This window comes from Oryzias melastigma, linkage group LG16, assembly GCF_002922805.2.
Source record: "Oryzias melastigma strain HK-1 linkage group LG16, ASM292280v2, whole genome shotgun sequence".
In the NCBI taxonomy this organism is placed as follows: domain Eukaryota; kingdom Metazoa; phylum Chordata; class Actinopteri; order Beloniformes; family Adrianichthyidae; genus Oryzias; species Oryzias melastigma.
In genome coordinates this window covers 20,648,866-20,668,688 of record NC_050527.1, presented here as the reverse complement: position 1 = coordinate 20,668,688, position 19,823 = coordinate 20,648,866, and the positions used below count along the sequence as shown (strand labels likewise).

Genomic DNA, 19,823 nt, shown 5'->3' with positions numbered 1-19,823 from the left:
GTCTAAAGTCGTCAAATTCATGACTCGAGTCTGACTCGAGTCCAAGTCATGTGACTCGAGTCCCCACCTCTGGCTACCATGACCGTTTTGGTTCAGTTATTTCACTCCCGGAGCAATCATATTCAGACCGAGGATTCTCAAAGTGAACCAAAGTTCAGTCCGATTGGAAACGAACCGAGACCACCTCAAAAGATGGGGCCGAGAGCGGTTCCTGGCGCTGGACCAGGATTTGTTTGCTCGTATTCAGACTGAAACGTTGTTCTGGAAAACGAGCTCTGGCTCACTTTAAGTGGACCAAACGTGTCCAGTCTGAATACAGGTCGAGATTTAAAAAGCAATGAAGAACTGACACAAAGGGAAAAAGGAAGTGGTACTCAAAACCCGTGAAAAAAATAAGAAATAAAAGCACTGACAGAGCAGTTCGATAATTAGTCAGGGAAATCATTCTGAGATATAAAATGTAAAATGATATTTTATGGCAGAAAAATTTGCAACCATCTTTTTCAAAGCAAGAGTGTTTCATACTAAGGAATCAGAAAAAGTTGCAGCTGAAAACAAAAGTGTCCCACAAAGCCTTCTGAAAATGTGCATTTTCTGAATGTTTATGCGTGTCAGAGACGCTGCATAAACAAAGAGGTTGAGTAAACATTTTTGCTGTTGGGTAAACATCCACTGATTGAAGAGTGGCGAGCACCTGCAACAGCTGGAAGGCACAGGGTCCAAACTTTGAGCTGCTGTTTGGTTTATCCTGGAGCTGCTGTTTCAGACTGCCAGTTTACTTGAGAAAAAAAAAAAATGAAAAGCTGAGCAAAAACATAATGTGGGAAATGTGTTTGTACAAAGACACTATTTGTCTGTAGCTCTCCTTTGTTGAAAGAAACTTTCCTTTTTTGGGCTTTTGTGGACTGAAACTCCCCATCTTCTCTCCCCGGACCGTCTTTCTTTCATGCCCATGTGTCCCATTCATCTCTGTGTCAGGCCGCGGGGGGCCACACACTGTCCTCTGTACTGTGGGCCGGGGTTTCTCTGGCTGTTGACAACATATTGCAGACAGTCTGTCCTCTTAAAACCAGCTCAGTACTTCTTCTTCAGCTGTATTATTAAATGCATCAAAGACCAGAGGAGCAGTGCAACAAACAAAGACTCAACCACAGCTGACAGAGCTGAGTTTGATCCTCTGTGTATACTGCTGTGATCAGCCGAGTCTGCACACAAAGGGCAGCACTCTCAGCCCAAAGAAGAAGAATAAACAGCATGTTATTCAGAGTGGAAACAGGCCGACGCCTCCGATGAAACTTCTTTTCACAGACAGCTTTGATCTGAATTTGATTTAGGCTCATGTGGATCTGAGAGGACATCTCACTCTGACAAAAAAAAACAAAAAAGACAAATCCAACGGAGTTGTATGAACTGCTCCTCTCCCACAATAAAACGCAGGCTTAAATGTTGTAGATCTGACTTCATCTGACATATGTGACACATCCTGAACTGTTTTGGTGTAAAAATATCAAGTTTTTGAAAAAGTTGTAAACATTTTTCTGAGCATAAGTTGCGTTTATTTGCACAGTTTGGTCAGGGGTGTGACTTATATGTGATTTAAAAAAAAAATAGCAACTGCTTGAAGCTAAGTCTGTGTCTCTGTATTTGCGACCAACAGCAACACAAAAGGAGCGTCGCTCAGTCTTTCGCCGAGCTCGGGAGAACTGTTCAAAACTGACACAGAAGAAGAAGAATTTTTAAAGATTTAGGGATTTGAGGTTGAGTTGGTAGCATGTTCTTCATGTTATGGTTACCTGAAAATTGTTCATTTGTTGCACTAATATACTAGATCTTTCTATGTTTCTTAAAGCTAAATAAGCATCAATGTGTTACAGTAGTAAAGCATGCATATTTTTAGTCTATTATTGTGTGAACGTTTAGTAATCATTCACACTACAGTGATTCTCCTGCTCCTGTCTGTACATTTTTATGCACGTAAAAATTCAATCATACTTTTAGTGATTTCAGCAATCTTGGTTTGAAAACGTTCAGCTCATTTAGGACATTACTGCTTTTTTTTATTTGGTATTCATGAACTTCATAGTTTTTAAAATATTGAGCAAAATATACCCCATACGAAATGAATGAGAAAATCTACAAATTTCAACATTTTAAGTAGATTTGCAACAAACCTTTAAATATATTCATGGGCTATGTTTTCATCTGTTATAGTAACTTTCAAAAAAATGTTAGTTAAGCTAATATTTTAGCAACATGCTAACGTTTTTGGCTAATTTGTTATCTACTGGGGTTTTGTATGCTAATTTAGAGTTGAGGTTATATATTAATATGCTAACGTTTTTGGCTGTTATCTACTGAGGTTTTCATATGCAAATTTAGAGTTAAGCTTCTATTTTAGAAACAGGTTAATGTTTTTGACTAATTTAGTTTACTGAAGAATTTTGGCTATTTGGAGTTTAGCTAGTATTCAAGCAACGATCTAGCTTTTTTGGGGCTAATTGAAGTTCAGCTCATATTTGACCAAAACACTAATGAGTATGGATTAGAGATTTTTAAGAAATTTTCTTACAACATTTTCAAAAATTTGGGTCAACTTCAGTGCTCTTTCATAGCTCTTTAATGACATTTCCAGTCTTTTAGTAACTAACACTTTGCAAATAGCTTTGCATTTTTTGCAAATCGCTTCAGCGATTAAAGTAAACTGCATCACCATTTTCAGCAAAAAGCTTCAATTTCTTCAGCGGCTACTTTCAGCAAAAAACATTCACACTATCATCATCACAGGTAATGCAACTTTTCCAGTTTACTTGAGATTGTTTTTCCTGCGTGAAGAATTTTTTTCAGCAACTCTAAGAAAATTATCCCAAAAATCTTACATGTAAAAAATGAATACAAGAATAAAAAACACAACAACAGCTCGTAGATCCCTAAAGCTCATGTTCATGCTAAACATAGATGGATTTGTGAATTCTAGCAGCATTCCAATTTGATAGTAGTTTGTTTAAAAAACTGCAACAGAAAACAAGAGAGTAATCTTTGTGAGAGCTGCTCTTCTAACCAGATCAAAGCAGAGAAGTGGTGTTTTGTCACAAAGCAAATAAATCAGCTTAATATGTTTGCAACCTATTTTTCTGGGAGATGATGAAAGTACCATCAGGCATGGTGCTGTATTCCTAAAGTTAAGTTTTACTGCAAACCTCTCCAGAGAAAGCATTCCAGTTACTTCCACTGTTATGGGCAAGAATATCAGCTGATTTGCTGGTCAACTGGTTTTCATAGCAACATACACAACTATTTTAATGATAGTTTTAACCTATTAAACCTGGGGAGGTTGGTTCATTTTATCAAAATAAAAAAATACTAGATTCATTTTTCTAAAAACAAAAAGTAGATCCCGGTATACAAATAATTTTGGTTGATGCTGGCATCAAACGCAGCCTGATGTTACTGATGTGCTTCGTGCAGACATTCACCTGAGTCCTGAATGTACTGAAAGTGTCCTGTTCGCAGGTCATCCGAGCTGTGCTCTGTCCGGGGGGAGGGAGAGGAGGGAGAGGGTTGAGGCTGAGTGTGGCAAGCCTTTCCCTTCGAGGAGCCATCAGCCAGATCCTCTTTATGGGGGCGGAAGTAGGCACGGAGGTGCTCCTCAACCAGCATCAGGCAGTTCAGGTGTTCCTGGCCCCAGAAGATCTATTTTTTGGGGAATAAGAAAGAATAAGACAGAGTTAAAACAAAAGTAAGCATAAAAAGGAATGCAGCATAGGAAAGCAACACATTTACTAATATGGACTGTGGCATCACTGCTTCTACCATGACCTTACTTTATTTTCCAAAACAGGGAGAGGCCGTCGGTCTTACCCTCTTCGTCACCTGTTCACAGCATTACTAACATTATCCAAAATAACCTTAAGCTCTCCTCACTTGCCCGTGGCATTCCCCTTCTCCTCAGCCTGGGGTTTGGACTGAGAACTAGGAATCTGTGAGTCAAAGACCCTTCGCACACAGAGCACGGGCTATGACTAAACACTGAAAACAGGAAAATTTGGGGATTTTCTCCCTTCCCAAACTTTTTTGGGAATTGGAGCAAGAGAAAAAAAAATTGGAAGGAATTCCGGTGGTTTTGGTAGAGAACTTGATTGAAGCACCACAAATGCCAATATTTGCAGAGGGAACAGAATGATTACATATTAAGTGCTGAGTTGCAAGTAATGTTTCTGTTAATGGGCACGCCATAAAAGCATTAGAGGAGCCCCTGAGCATGAGTAAGGAGGGGTTCCACCAGTCAAAGTAATGTGGAATAAAATATTACACAGCAGTGACAAAAAGAAGGGACTTTTACACAGGAGCATCATGGGAATAAAAGGCACACGTCACATGAGTCTAGAAAAGACCTTGAATATTACAATGTGTAACCAGCAACAACGAGAAAAAATGACATGAAAAATAATAACTCAGAGAGGAGGATAAGCTCCACCCGAGGACATCATGCCTTAGGTCTGCATTTCTAAATCAATAACACTTTAGAATGAAGCGGCCAGAGCTGCTCAAAGTGTTGTTGAGAAACCATTTCATTCCCTCTCACTTCCAACCAGGTGCAGAGGCACTGATCAAACTCTGGCCGGAGTGGTGTCGGGTAACAAATCTCACATGTGAGCAAACTGAACGTTTGTCATGAGTCCACGAACCTGCAGCAGACCGCCCTTAAGGTCCAGGAGCAGCTTAGGGGGTCCAGGTTCAGCTCCAGGGCTGCCGCTGTGCCGGCACCAGCGAGCTTCCATGGAGCTGCTGCAGGAGAACGGGCCCAGCAGAACACGAGTCTGGCTCCTCAAGCCCGTCTTCACCAGAACGTCTTTCAGCTTCAGCAGCAGAGAGGCAGACTGGACGGTATCTAGGAAAACACAAAACAGAAGCAGTTAATGAGGGTCAATAATTCATCCAAAATGTGAAACAAGTACAGCTTATTTGAACAGTTACAATCTGTGGCTTATTTTTCAGCTGGAGAAGAAATCTAACAATCATTTTTGACTGTATTTCTCTAAGATAATAATTGATTTTTGAATGGAGATATCATGCAAGCCCTGTACTGTACTGATGGACAGTCTCTCAGCACATCTGTTTCAGTTTAAAACTAGTTTTACAGAAACATGGGATTGAAATAAAAAGGATTTTGTGTACCTTTACAATATAACACAGCACTGACAGGGCAGTGGTAAACGTTTTCTTTGAAAAGGGGAAGAAAAAGAAAACAGGAATAATCACAATACTCATTTTTGTAAAGCCAAAAAAACCCATTCTTAAGAGGCACAAGTAAGAGTTAGTTATATTTGATTTGGTTTGTTATAAATATCTAGAATTGTAACAATGTGCAAAACTGTTTCCATAAAGAAAACATACAGACAGAGCAGGAATGAAAAAGTGTGTGCATTAAGGGTTAGCCCTAATATGGTGAAATAACAAATCTTTCCTGGGTTGATAAACTGACCAAAAACATCTTGTTCAACAATCAAATGCTTGAACAAAGCAGGACTGGTGCAGCGAGAGAAACAATCTGGGGAAAATACCATTCTGAGGTGAGTCACATCTGTCGGGATTCATAAAAGCTGGATGTTTACCTGCGATCTGGGAGACTAAATTAGTGGTTTTCAACCTTTTTTAAGGCAAAATACACTTTTTCTTTGACACAAATCCCACAGCACACCAGCATCCAAAAGTGTGAAAAAGGAGAAGCTCTACAGCCTGTACTGATGTACAGTCCCTCCATGATCACACCTGCATTTTTTATAATAATTGAAGCAGAAAAAGCTGGAAGTTAAAGCTGTTTTTTCTAAATCTTGTAAAAAAAAAAGTTGTGATTGTTTTTAACAATACTTTCAGAAAACTAGTTGAGAGTTTGCCCAGATGGTTGTTTTTCCCTCCATTTTATTAAAATGCAATTTTATGTAACCTCACAAAAACAAATAAAAACAATAATATATTCTTTATAAGCAGTGATTTATTTATTAATTTTTTTAAGTGTTTATGTCAGTCAGAGCAACTGTAATTTTGAACAATGATATAAATCACAACAGGCCTAATACATTTTGCAAAAAGGACTAACATTATATTCATGTTTATAAGTTCAATTGTAACTGCACAAAAAGTTGCATTTGTTTTTCTTTTGTCTTACTCAAACATGTAACTTTACAAAGAATGTTTTTAAACTTTTTTGGGTTAATAAATGGTTTTAGTTTGGTTTAAATGGCCACTAAATCTTAATCTTTTTTCTTTTTGTTATCGGGTTTTGTTGTAGGAGATTTTCCTCACTGAGAAGGAGGGTCTAAGGGCAGGGATAACCAGTTTAATTTAGTCTGTTTAGTTTATCAATCAGCTTCTTTATATTTTATGACCGGCTTTCTGCTTTTGTACAATTACCGACATTAAGTCCAATGAGATAATTGTTTTGTGATATATAAATAAAACTGAATTGAATTATCACTTCTATTTAAACTTCACTTCAAATTTTTCAAAAGTGCTTGAAGTCTGAAACTGAATTTGTCCTTCAATACAGACATTATTAGAAAACTGTTCCAGTTATTAAGATAACTTGGACCAAACTCTGAAATGTCTGGATGTTAATGATAAACACAAACCTTGAAGGAGAACTAAACTGCTTACTTCTGATTTCATCAAATAGATTTGAAAACTGACAACAGACTGTTTGATGTGCACGTTCATTGTGCTTCAAGACAGTTAACAGAGATGCAGTCACTTTAACCCAATGCATCATGGGAGATGTAGTGCCATAAACTAACGCCGATGCGGGACAGACTCACATTTCTGATCTTTATTATACGGTCTGACACGGATCCCGCGGGAAGCTACAGCACTAAACACGAGATCTAGCTGTTATTAACTGAGAGATTTAATGAACCAAGTCAGAACAAGGAAGTGAGGATGTTAACCACTTCTGATTGGTCAGACGGATAGGACATAATTAAGCCTTGAAGAATGATTGTGGGACACGGTTGAAGGGGCAGGACAGCTATCAGCTAAAGCTGCATATCAAAGAGTCATTTATAGAATCCGATAAACACAAAGAAAAAAGTATTTTATGATCATTCATATTTCTAAAAAGAGATCAATGGATCTCAATGGGATTTTTTTTCCTGGTTAAATAAAAAAATAACTACTCAAGTCTTTTTCAGGGCCTGTTGGATGAACATAGAGCTGATATCCTGGCAGTGATTGAAAAACACTGGCTTAGATAAACTTTTGCTCGTGAATCTGAATGTCTCCTCTCCTCTGCATTTTCATGGCTAATGTAACAGTTTCAGTTCAAAACAGGCAACATGAAAAGTTCCCAGCAATGCACTGAGATGTCCAGTCAACGGGAAAGCACAACAGAAGCAGAGAAACCACTGAAGCTGAGTGAGTCAGTCGCCTGTGTGCACCAAAAAGTGACATTTCACAAAACAACACAAACAAAAATCTTCAGAATAAAAAATAAAAATGAAGAAGAACTATTTGAGACTCACCCTCATGACCCTCCGTAGCTCAAACACTAATTGATGATGACTAATAGAAATATTTCTGCCAGAAGATAAACTGTTAGTTTGGAAATATATTTCCTTTAGATGTCCATCACAACTCCCTCACTCTATCAATATAAAGGCCACATCTAAAAGAATGCTGTACATACTCACACATGCCCTGAAATAGAAGCAGCCGGAGGCAGAGGGAGAATTATTCATCTGTACGGTTAATGTTTCAAGAGTACACGGACCGTTTACACCTACAATCATTGTTCTGTCATCTTAGCCTATAGCCACCCCAATTCACACCCAATGAAGGTAACATGATGCTAATCATTTAATGAACTGACTGGGTGGAGAGAAGTATGATGGAGATCTCTCTACAGTGAAAAACATCTCTGGCACTCACCCAGGTAAGATTAGAAAGGATCGAGGACTGATTTACCATGTCGGTTTCTTCTTGGCAGCTGTTATCTGACCACTGCCTGACTGATTTATGCGCTGCGACTTACTGGTATCAATTAGTAAAAACCTAAAGGAGTCATTACATAACTAGCAGAGGCCCCCAAAGACCTTCTGGGATGGTAACAGTAAAAGAAGTAATATAGCGTCTCTCACCACAGAAATATGCTTCTCACTCACCACAAGACCACTACAGGACACAAGGGGGGACTGGTTGATGCAACAGGGAATGCTAGAAGCCAAAAAGAAGCTTTCAAATATGGAAACCTACTCAAAAGCTGTATGTATATGTATATAGATAAAGATATATGAACACTTAAAAACAGCAGGGAGGGTACAGAGGCAATCACTGATTCTTCTAAGTGTCCCACTTAAAAATATAAGAGAGGCCTGTAATTTTCATCAGAGAGTGTCGAAATAGAATCAAATAAATCACATTGTTTTACTTTTAAAGAATTTATCTGTTTAATGCTTCATAAAATAAGTATTTATGTTTTACAATCAAGAACTCTGTCCCTCACAGACTTTTTCAAGAACCTCTTTTTTCCTCAACTGGTTACCTGTATTACATCTCAAGTCCAAAGAACGTCATACCCACTGTGAAGCTGAAGTTGTCAAGATGAACAGAACCATGTAAGGTGAGATTTTTTAATCAAAACCTCCTTCCACCAAACATTGAAGATGAAATGTTGCAGGATCATTTCGCCCAACATCCCCTGCTCTGGGATGTTCTAACTGACTGGACATACCCAACCAGATGATCAGTCATGAGTAAGGCTTGTATTTCTGGAAATCATGCAGACACTGTGGCCCTCAAGGCCTGGAGTTGCCTTTCCCTGATCTAGCATGTCAATGATCCCGCGTGCCTACAATGGAAGGTTCTGGAGTACTCGCCAGTTCTGTGAAGGGAGCTGAAAGTGAGTGTTTGCAGCAAAGGCTCCAAAACATCACAAATCTAAACACGTTTTAAAATCAAAAGAAGAACAAAAAAAAGCTGAAAAAGAATAATATTTTACTAAACTCTACTATATTTAAGAAGATCCAGAATCAGCGATCTTGGACATCACGAATCTTCATACTCTGATTTTTGGGAGCAGATGGTGAGAATCCATCTCAGCCGTGACTGAAACCCTGGATGAGCGCTGCAGTAACATACTGTGAGTGTGCTGCTCCGTCAGGAGCCTGTTGGACAGTATGTGGGCTCTGTTTCACAGAGCCTAAGACATCTGTTCCCTCTCTGCTGCCCACCTCTTTCTCCTTTACTGAACTATAAATGCCCCTCTACCTTGGGGAGTGGTGATCCATGGATGGAGGGAGGAATGCTGAGCTTCCACTTGCTTTTCATTAACACAGGATCTGGTAACACACCTCACTGTCAGCCTAATCCCTTCTCTCTCCATCTTGTCCCTTCCCTGAGAGTGGCTGCTATGACCAGGTACAGAGCCCCAGATGTTCAGCGGGTTTGAAGGGGTGGGGTAATACAAGAACTGAAGACAGGGTGGGATGGAGTATTAACATTCAGCTCTTGCTTCAGACAGAGATCTGCTTCCCTTTCTGCATTTGTCTAAGCATTTTCTTATCATTTATCTATTTAAGCCGGTTATTCCTATGATTTAGGCTCCTTCTCTCCAATCATGTATTTAAAAAATAAAACGTTTCCACATCATTTGCTTCCGTCTTCCATTTGTTTTTCTACATCATCAGTTTAATGTGTCCGGATTTGATCCATCAGAGAAGCAGCGACTGCAGTGATACAAACTGCAGCAGCAGTATTCCATTCTCCTGAATTACATCTCAAGTGCAGCCTTTCCCAGGGGGGTAATTCCCACTGACTTATTGTGGCAGCTCAAGAGCTCAACCTTACCGAACGGGAATCTTGACCTTTATCTCTGGAAAATTCCAAGGTATCCATTTTCTGTAGTACGAAGCAGCTCGGAGTGCTGAGTGATGGAGGTGGTGCAGTTAAGGCTAAAAGTCAACAGATACATCTATTGTCAGCAGAGATCAGCCTGTGTAATTGGAGACAGTTTGTCTCCTTTCAGTGCCAACAAATCTGGAAGCACTATGTGAGGAAGCCCAGAGGGGAAAAATAGCTGTGTATGTTGTGACAAGCACCTAGACGCGTGCATGCGTTTTCAACAACAACAACAAAGAAACTCCATAGGTTATGCAGGAGCACAACTTCTGATGTTTACTTTACAATCCCTAAAACTATTTCAGAGCCTAAAAAAGATTTATGTGGGGATCTGGAGCCGTGTAAACTCTGCAGTCCACTCCAGTGCACTCCAGTGCACTCCAGTGTCAACAACTCCAAGTTCAAATGATGTCAATGTGTTCAGAGATGAAATATTAAGGTATTTAATGAGATCTACGCAGACCATCTTAAGCCTTTCAGGTACTTCAGAAACCGCTCAAGATGATATAGGAGGAGATGAACGAGGAAATCTCCAGCACACAATGACGGCATTAGTTTTATTACAGCATAATGCTCAGAACATTTGCAGTTATAACAAGCAGTAGCTCAAAGAGTGGAGAGAAACGGAGGATGAGACACCCAGAAGAGGTTCATCATCACAGGTACTCCTGATCCTAACTTTCTCCTCGCTCAGTGATAGGGATTCAAAATCAGCTTAGATTAAAGTTTAAATGTATTTTTAAATAAAAATACATTTTGATTTCAGAAGGTAAATTAAGCCAATACACCCTTCACATCAGACAAAATGGCAACGAGAAAGAAAATGTGAGTAGTGACGTCCGGTGTTCGGGTTTAGAACGGCAAAGCTGACAGCTGAACTCTGTTTACCAATTAGATTATAAAAAACACCTATCTAAAGATTGTCTCTTCCTGTGCTTCTACTTCCTACTTTTACTGCAAACCAAAGCTTGAAAAGGATTCGAAAAGAGCAAACTTTTATCTGGCAATGTTTTCAACAGGAGAGAAAAAGTCATCATCAGTGAGTCAATACACTCTTTTTCCACTGTGCACTTTCATTTGTGTTTGTGAATGTCAATACATCCGAGATGGAAGAGAGCTGAAATGCTGAAGCACTATGCATTGTGTCATTGTGCAGTTATGTAGATTCGAGTAAACAAAGTGCAAATTGTTTGAGGTTTTAATTAGCATTTTTGACAATCATTTTATCTGAAGTAATTCTATATTAACACCATCTGTAAAACAGATGCTGGCACTCACAAAGGGCTGGGCTCCAGCTCCATCCTTGAACACCAGTCAACAGAGGATGTTTTGCTCAGAGGCACTTAAGTATAAAACATCTACAAGCAAAATTATGAGTCAAAAGTGTTCCTTATTATCTACTGCATGTGGCATGAGTTCAGCAGCCTTTTATCCTCTCTTTCTATCTATTATCCAGTTTGAAAGAGAAGCAATAAAGTAAAAAAAAAACAAAACAGAAGGCTTTTTTCTATCTTGGTGGCTTAAACCCGGGTATTAGGATTTTTTATTTAAATTACCATTAGCAGTCTTCAAGCTCAAAATGATAGGAAACAGAAAAAGCTGTGATTTGTTTGGAAAACACATTTCTGACAAACAATTAGGGATCAATCAAAGATCCATGAAACCAAATCAAAGGTCAAAGGCCACAGAAATGCCAGCAGAAAGCACCTACGTTATGGACAAACTCTAAATTTAGCTTACAGGTTAAAATATGATCACAATTGATCTCGAGAACAATACCAATGTACGGATGTTGAGTCCCAATGCCACATGTAAAGGCATGGATATGGTACATACAGCTGTTTGTGTGGGTGTAGAATGGGTATAATACCTGTACGAGGTCACAAATGCTCATGCACATTTTTGAAGAACATGCTGCAGGCCACTGGTAAAGCAAACACTTGTACAACATGTGAGGGTAAGTAAGGGTGAAGTAGGTGAGATGCAGGCGGATTTTTCATGGTTTAAATTCAATTCAATTAACTTTATTATCCCCGAGGGGCCATCCTATTTTTGAAGGTGCAGAGAGTGGCTTGAAAATTCAGATGACGCAAGCGCATTTAATAAGAAAAAGAAAGAAACTGTACAATACTATAATATAAATCCTCGATACGAGGGGAGGCTCAATATTGTACAATAGAGATAATATACAAAGAGGGAAAAATATGTATATAACCAATTAAAATAAAGTGACTAGTGTATTCATGTTTTAATTGCACTGATTATCTGGAATGTAAGTCAGAGTTGAGCAGTTGAATACCCTTGAAACAAAGCCCCCCCCAAACCCTACACACATAGCGCAGAGAGAACCATGAGTTCTGTTCAACCAGTGAAGAGAAGCGTACGCTCCCTGCATGTCGCTTGCATGCAGCCTGGAGAGTTGAGATTAGAAAATTAGACAGAGTGGAATTTGTGTGGACAACCTACAGGTGTTCTAGGGGCACTTAATAACGACAAGAGTGCTGCGTAAATGTCACCATACGACAAAATCACCTGTATGTTATAAGTGCCTGTAGCTTTAATTATTTTTACAAATACGTCACGATACACCTACCACAATGGTACAATCTATTTTACGACACCCCTTGACGCCAAGTTCATTTTTAGACAACGCCGGTATTTGTTATTGTGAAAAATTCATGTCGGTCCCCACCCCAAAATAAAATAATGATCGGTTTCCTCGTTGGCTTTTCTGCAGCACTAGTACAGGTCAACCCCCGAAGAGGTGCATGTGACCAAAGCATTCAAGTGAGTCTGTGACGCAACAGAACTTCCAAGCAAGATGACAATTCTTCAAAGTAAGAAGTTCAAAGTTTAACTTTGGGCGACATAAAACTTTCAACATTAACACAGGCTTAAGTATTTCCTTTCAAGACGTGATTAAGTTCAGCTTTTTTCGCGTTTTGATAATCTTTCTTTGGTTTCGTCAGCATATGTGTAGGACTGATAAAACAAGCTCAGACCTTTCCTGGTTTGAGAGAAAATCAGCAACAAGACAGAAAGCTGAGAAACTGAAGGTTACTGTGGGGTTCACCGAGCACAGCTTACATCAGGCCTTAGAGTTTTTTAAGTCCTGGAATGACTTCAGTTGGCTTTAATCAAGTTTGAAGTTCCAAACAACTGACATGCCACAGAAAGAAGGAGCACATCTACTCTGTCACTATGTCTTAAAGCTGTGGTCACTTTAAATGATCGCAGAATTTGCCAAATGTGATTAAGTCATTATAGTAGTCTTAAATACAGCTCCACCCTTTTAAGCAACCTTCTTTAAAAAAAAAAAAATAAATGCAGCAGAGCAGATTCAAAGGAATAACATTAAAAGATTTTCCTCTTTAACTATGAAACTATGATTCATCACTCTGAAGAGAAGGGTGGCCTTTAACTATTAGAGCCATGAAAATATCAGCACCTCAGAGGATTTCAAATCGTAAACTAAAAGAAAACCCAAAACTCGACCCACCTATTTATATTGTGTCTCTGCTGAAGACAACTGTATCACTTAGTTTTGTTTACTTCGTGTTTACTTCTTTGGGAGTCTTTCACTAACCTTCTGTCCTGGGCGCTGTCTTCACTTGCAGACTTCCTGTCATGGCTGAAAGCGATACAGTCAAGCTGGGCTTCAGTGCGTGGCCTTCTGTCTCCATGGTTACAACCATCTGAGTTGTGTGGACCGACACCTTATGGAAGGATCGGGCTAGGGTCTTGATGCTGCTGGCTTTAGCTGATGACGAGCCCTGATGGGAAGGGTCAGAACGAGGGATGAAGGCTTGTGGTGTCTTTGTTGGGGATGAATGAGAAGAGGAGGCGGCAGAGGTAGACTTAGAGATGGTATCCCATTTCTGGACGGGGAATACTTTCTTCAGGTAGGCTTTGGTCTGCTCCAGCTTTGTCAAAGTCAGATTGAGTTTCAGTGGCCGTGAAAGCTGCCCACTTAGTTCAGCTGTGAAGATCAACAAAAAAATATATATATGAGAGACAAAAAAAAAAAAAAACAGAAGAAAGGGTTTAGACAATACAACTCAAAATATTTCTTTTGTAAAGAGCCCCTGAGCAGGTGCTTCTAAGAGGGAAAGGGTTGTCGTACAGACTCCATTGTAACTTTATTAAGTATTTAAGTTGCTGCTACTGTGTTGTGAGGAGGATGCTGAATTTGTTTGCATTTTGTGTGTTTTTCATTAGTGTTTGAATTTCAATGTTTATATTGAAAAGTTATCTTATCGGAATGTTCTTTTTCTTCACATTTTTGTTTTTCCTGTCCTGTTTCAGAGTATATGATTTATCATCATTTGCATGTGCTGTTTTTCTAATCTTGTGTTCTGATTGGCTACAGGGAAGTTTGTAGGAAGTGTTCCTGTTTATTTAAGGAAGTGTTGAAGTGCCAGGAGGACTTCCCAGATTCTTCTGTGACCAAATAAATAATTTTGCCCATTGGAGGTTGGCTGTTTTCTTTGGTTCTGATTTCTCTCTACTTCTGTTTGGTCCATGCGTAACATATGTCAATAGATCAAGATTTTTTTATGGTCATGGTAACTAATCCAGGCTTGTATAGCACTTTTCTTTTGGCTGTAAAAACTTTTTTCCCTTTGGCCCAAGTTACAAACTGCTTTCATGTCTGGATACAGTCTGTCTGCAGGGGAAAAATGGGCAAACCTGTACTGGACACACACGTGACACGCAGAAAAAAATCAAGGTTGTATACTTCTCAGTGAGCCTGTCATGTTCATGGACTGTTTTTTTTCTATGGCCATGCTGCAAGTGACCAGTTGTAGTGAACTCTTATACAACACCTAAGGGTAAGATAGGTGATGCGAGCACGTCAAAGGGATTTTTCATTTTCCTCCCCCAAACACTGCATACTGCACAAAGAGTTCATCAAGGCAGTTAAAGTGATGAGTGAGGGCTCCTTGCATGCATCCTAGATTTTTGAAATGAGGAAATCAGAGTATCAGAGTGTAGTTTGTGCTTGCTTCCTACATTCATATCATGTGCACACCCCATGTTCTGGAAGCAGGGTCAGTAAAAAGCCATTTCATGGACCTTCCTAACAACCAGTGTGGCATAAGGACATCGTACGACACCATCACCTGTACATCATAACTACTTTTAACTTCAATTACCCTTATGAATATTACATGATACGCTGACCACATGCATGACAATAATACACTCAATTTTCATGACGTACCTTGAGGTGGCTAAGTGACCTTCAAGGGACTTCAAAACACACCTACACTCCCCTTAACCCTTGTGCTTTCTTATGGGGTCCAGATGACCCAAGTCTGACATTGACATGTTATCTATCCCATGACAAAGGTGGACAGGATTTCATGTCTGCCACGGACACCAGTGAAGATAAAAAAAAAAAATCAAAAAAAGTTCAGCGCACTATCTTCTGGGGTCTAGATGACCCTATTTTTAATGTAAACATACCTATGATAGCACAAAGGTTACGATGCAGCCACACCTGTCTGTGACCCTCCACGGGACCAAAGAACCCAAAAAACCAGCAGCACCTGCATGGGTCAATCCCCTGTGCGGATGGATGGGACTAAAACTTTTCATATCAACTAACAAAATACTCTGCTGCTTAATCAAACCAATAAGTCTTCCATATTTTGTCCAAGAACAGGTGATCAGAGTAATACAGAATTGAACCATCAACCCTTTGCCTGGGAGATGACTGTTCCATCTGCCTGCCATGGCTGCCCAAGCTTTTGGTGTTTTTAACATGTTTTCTTATGATGTAGGACATATATGACAAAATTGCGTTTCTAAGTATCTCTCTATTCAAATTATTGTGAAGAAGGAGCAGATAAAACTTTGAAAACAATTGTATTTTTGATGTAGGAGATACGTTGGGTGGGCCACAGTCTCCTTGCTCCGCTCCATTCTGATACATCCACTTAAAGACCAATAGATCCATGAACGTCTTTGTTTTCCTCGTCTGATCTGGAATCTGGATCTAAACTATACGGCTGTATGGCTCTGATATTTGTTGCACTGGTAATGTTAGGTTGGGGTTTTAAGAGGCTGTAAGCTAGTGGGAGAGAATGTAAACAAAGGGATCATGGGAAATAAGTGGAGGCTTACCTATGTGCCAAAAATCCCACCCACAACTCAGAGGTGAAATTCTAATGATCTCCTGTTACTGTAAAGCAGATGTTTCCCAAACGTTTTCGCTCAAAGGGCCAAAGTCTAAATGGGATCGCAGGTCAAATGCAATACTTTTGTGCATGTCATGAAATAAAAAGAGGAAATAAAGAGTATGATTTAATTTATTTATTTTGATTCTGTATTCATTAAGTTAACACACGTTAGTGAGAACAAAAAGTAACATTTGTTTTTGAAACCCTTAACAACACTGGGCATTTTTAATTGAAAAACAAGAACAAGCTAAAACAAACTTTCTTCCAATGAAAGCAACAAACTAGGAGTCTAATGAGAGACGTGGAGCTGCTCTTCTGACTTTATCCGTTTGCCGTTGTCGCTCCATCTTGGCGAGCTAAAAAAGGCAGCTAAAGGCATTAGAAGTGACCGGGAAGGCTCCACAGAATTTCTAACACAAAAAAGCCCAGGGCTTTTTTTTGTGTTTGCCAATTTTTACAACTTTAAAACTTTAAACTGTAACATTTAAACATAATTATGAATAACAAAATGGCAGGAATATTATTCCAGAATAAATCAACTTAAACCTTAAATAACTTTCAATATTTTACTCTCCATAAAAATGTATTTTGTCAAATTATAAATGTTAGAAATAAGAGCTAGATAACATCAGGCCATTAATAAAAATAAAATAAAATGATCTGGAGGGCCGGATCCGGCCCCAGGGCCTTGACTTTGACACATGTGCCAATGAATCAATGGGAAAGAGGTAAGGGGGTTGAGCTAAACACTCCATGGCTACTGTATCCACAATTAGGCTTGCCAAATGATGACTTTTGGTGGCTCTAAAGAAACAATGTTCTGGAAAATACAGGTTATTTTGGGGGTGGGGGGTGGGGGGGGGCACTTTTACAATAGGTCAAAAGATGATTGAAGTGGGACTTTAAAGTACTGGTGAGCTCACTTCTGTGCTATACGAATGTCTCTGTTACTGTGTCAAACCAATAACACAGATTGAATAAATTGATTATTGGCTCAGGATTTTGTTCTTTAAAACTGTCTTTGATATCAGGAAACCCAATAAAATCTGTCTAAGGCCTTCAGGATAGCTTCATCAGTGTCTGCTTCAGCACATCTTAACCTAAATCTTACCCATGGGAAACTACATGAAGGCTGGTCTTGTAAATCACGGCTTGAGGACATCTTCCTTTCTTTAAGCACTGTTTGAATGCAGTGACCTGGGTCCATTCTCAATCCCTCGATTCCTATGAACTCTTATACTCTGGATGTCTGAACATCCTTACATGACACTGGAAAAGCAGAAGAAAATGTCCTCTTCACGCCAGCCGCATAAATCATGTCCTCTCTCTGCAGTTCCACCTCTCTGCTGCCTTCAAACACTTGACTGGAATTTACAGCGACACATGAATGAAGTCAATGTCATTTTACACCACTTCCATTATCCCATTTTTCCACTTGGTCATGAGACGCGAGAAGCAACTGAAAACAATCGCAGCTGTTTTTCATGCTCTCATCAAGGCTTTAAGGGCTATCGGACTGCTGTCTTCCTTCTGCTCAGGTAGGCATGCTGGATGACATGAGCTGGAATGGAGCCCAGAACTGACTGACTCTATATGCTCAGGACTGGGTTTCTTTACATCCAGAGGATGTGAGGTGCATGGTGAAAGTCAAAGATGACTTCTGTTGGACTGGACACAAGGTAGGTGGAATTTGCTGTGCAATGTAGTTTTCATTTCCACTTGACTTATCACCAGGAAACTTTCCGGTGCAGGAATAAGTAGTCCATATGCAGCTGTTGAGATTCCTTTTTCCTTTCTCCTAAACCTCAGAACCTCCTGTGCCCCAACCCTTTATGGGCCTCACGTAACCCCTTTTCCTCCTCAGAACTTCTTTTTAAAAAAAAAAAAAAAAAAAATCTTTCTTTTTTTCAGCCGCGTATATCCTTTGATTTTCTTCAACCTGCGACCCAATCAATCCCTTCAACCCATAATAATGTAAAGATGTGTGAGCACACTCTCAGGGCCCATGCAGGACCCTGAGACTTGCTTAGCTCTCTGCACATCAAGACCTGTTCCTGATTAGAGCTGGTTCTCCTCCCAAAGACCCTTTCTACCTTAAAAACCCCTCCAACCACTGGAGTGCTGTTTAATCCATCTGAAATTCACACGGTCAGACAGATCCAGCTTGTGACAAAGAATACTTTCTAAAGAAGTTTGCTACACAGAGCTTCATTAATGACAGCACTTTTAACTTTATCTGCTATCTCATTCTGACCTAAACACATTAAGAGATGGCTTCAAGTTTTCTATAACCATATGATTTTATTTTTCACTCAAGAACTAAGTTACTACTATATTATTACAAGAAAGAAGGCTCAGGTTTGAACAGCAGAGAAAGGAGTCGGCTTATTATTACAACCTTCTTTTCTAATGACTTGTCAACACAGCAGGTCAAGCAAACAACAGCAGCACTAAATCATAATTTGTGCCAGCTTAGAGTTGATTGATGAGTTCATGTTTTTTTTTTTTTTTAACTACACTCAGTCAGGTGAAGGTGACTACGCTTATGGACTTGAAAAAAAGAGATAAGCAGTCCAAGTAACCCAAATTTCGTATAGCAAGTGAGGAGGTCCAATTTAAAAGAAACAAGAAAACAAACATACTTTTTTTCTTAACAAACCTATAGACTATGATATAATAATTTATTTTGGACACTTTAAAGGAAAAATAGACAATGTTAAAAAAAAACAAAAAAAAAACAGAGAAGAAGAAAAATCCTTATAAATTCTCTCCACCCAGCCCTGGACCAAACTTATCATGACAGCTAGTGCACCCACCGTCTATTATAGTCCTGTTCTCTCTCTAATTAGGACACCTTCAGTTTCAGACCGCGATTGCACATATAAACAAATAACCATATAGTAACAAACAAACATCCCACACATTTGATATGTAAAAACTCTTGATTTGGTTTCATTTAAATTCTATTCCCCGACACACCTAAGTGTAGCCCCACAATATATTACAGTTTATTTATGTTTTGTATAGGCACATGTTTATCCGTAATGACATTTTTATATTTTGTCCAAATCTCCCTTATGTTTGGACATTGTTTTAAACTATATAACAAATATATAGGTGTCTTTTTTTACAGACAGTTTTTTTCTAGTTTAAAGTTTCAAAGGTCTCGCTACTGGTTCAAAATAAATCTACAGAGAGCTTTGTTAGAATACAATTGTTTGGAATACATTTCATTCTGCTTTGACTTTTTTGGGATTTTAGGGTCATGGACTTTTACTGAATTGCAACAAAAAATAACTATGTTGGCAACAAACTGAGATAGTTAGTACAGAGATACACTTACAAATTCTTGAGTGTGCATCCACATGTTTATGCAAAGAGCATCTTAGGTGTTTTGCAAAGAAACCACGCTGCTCTTATGAAGCACTTTTAGGTCACCTGATGGTTTTCAGAGACCAGAACCGGCCTGAATGTGAACAGGAGTCACAGATTGGACCTTCTCGGGTGTCAGAGTCTTTCAGTGGAGCAGAAAGTGAAAGACAAGGGCTGTAAATACACACACAAGCATCTGCCCATGCATCCACACACAACCGGCTGCACACACACAGGTGTCTGCGCACACACACAAATGGATGCACACACAGATGTCTAAGCAACATGCACACACAGACTTACACATGCACATGTGTGGATGTTTGGGGTTTGACAGTCAAAAGCCTGCGTCAGACACAGGTGGCAATGGGTCCAATT

The 19,823-nt window shown here is 39.3% G+C and overlaps 1 protein-coding gene across 4 annotated transcripts in view; it reads right to left on the bottom strand.

Annotated features, from left to right (window-relative positions):
* Positions 1 to 19,823, bottom strand: part of LOC112143843 (vacuolar protein sorting-associated protein 13B) — a 292,951-nt gene that overhangs the window by 520 nt on the left and 272,608 nt on the right. For all 4 annotated transcript variants that reach the window (XM_036216063.1, XM_024268054.2, XM_036216061.1 and 1 more), the window contains exons 38-40: positions 13,475 to 13,867; positions 4,686 to 4,888; positions 3,474 to 3,690 (exon numbers count right to left, since the gene is read on the bottom strand). In XM_036216063.1, coding sequence (XP_036071956.1) covers positions 3,474 to 3,690; positions 4,686 to 4,888; positions 13,475 to 13,867 — 813 coding nt within the window. The remainder of the gene's footprint in view (positions 1 to 3,473; positions 3,691 to 4,685; positions 4,889 to 13,474; positions 13,868 to 19,823) is intronic.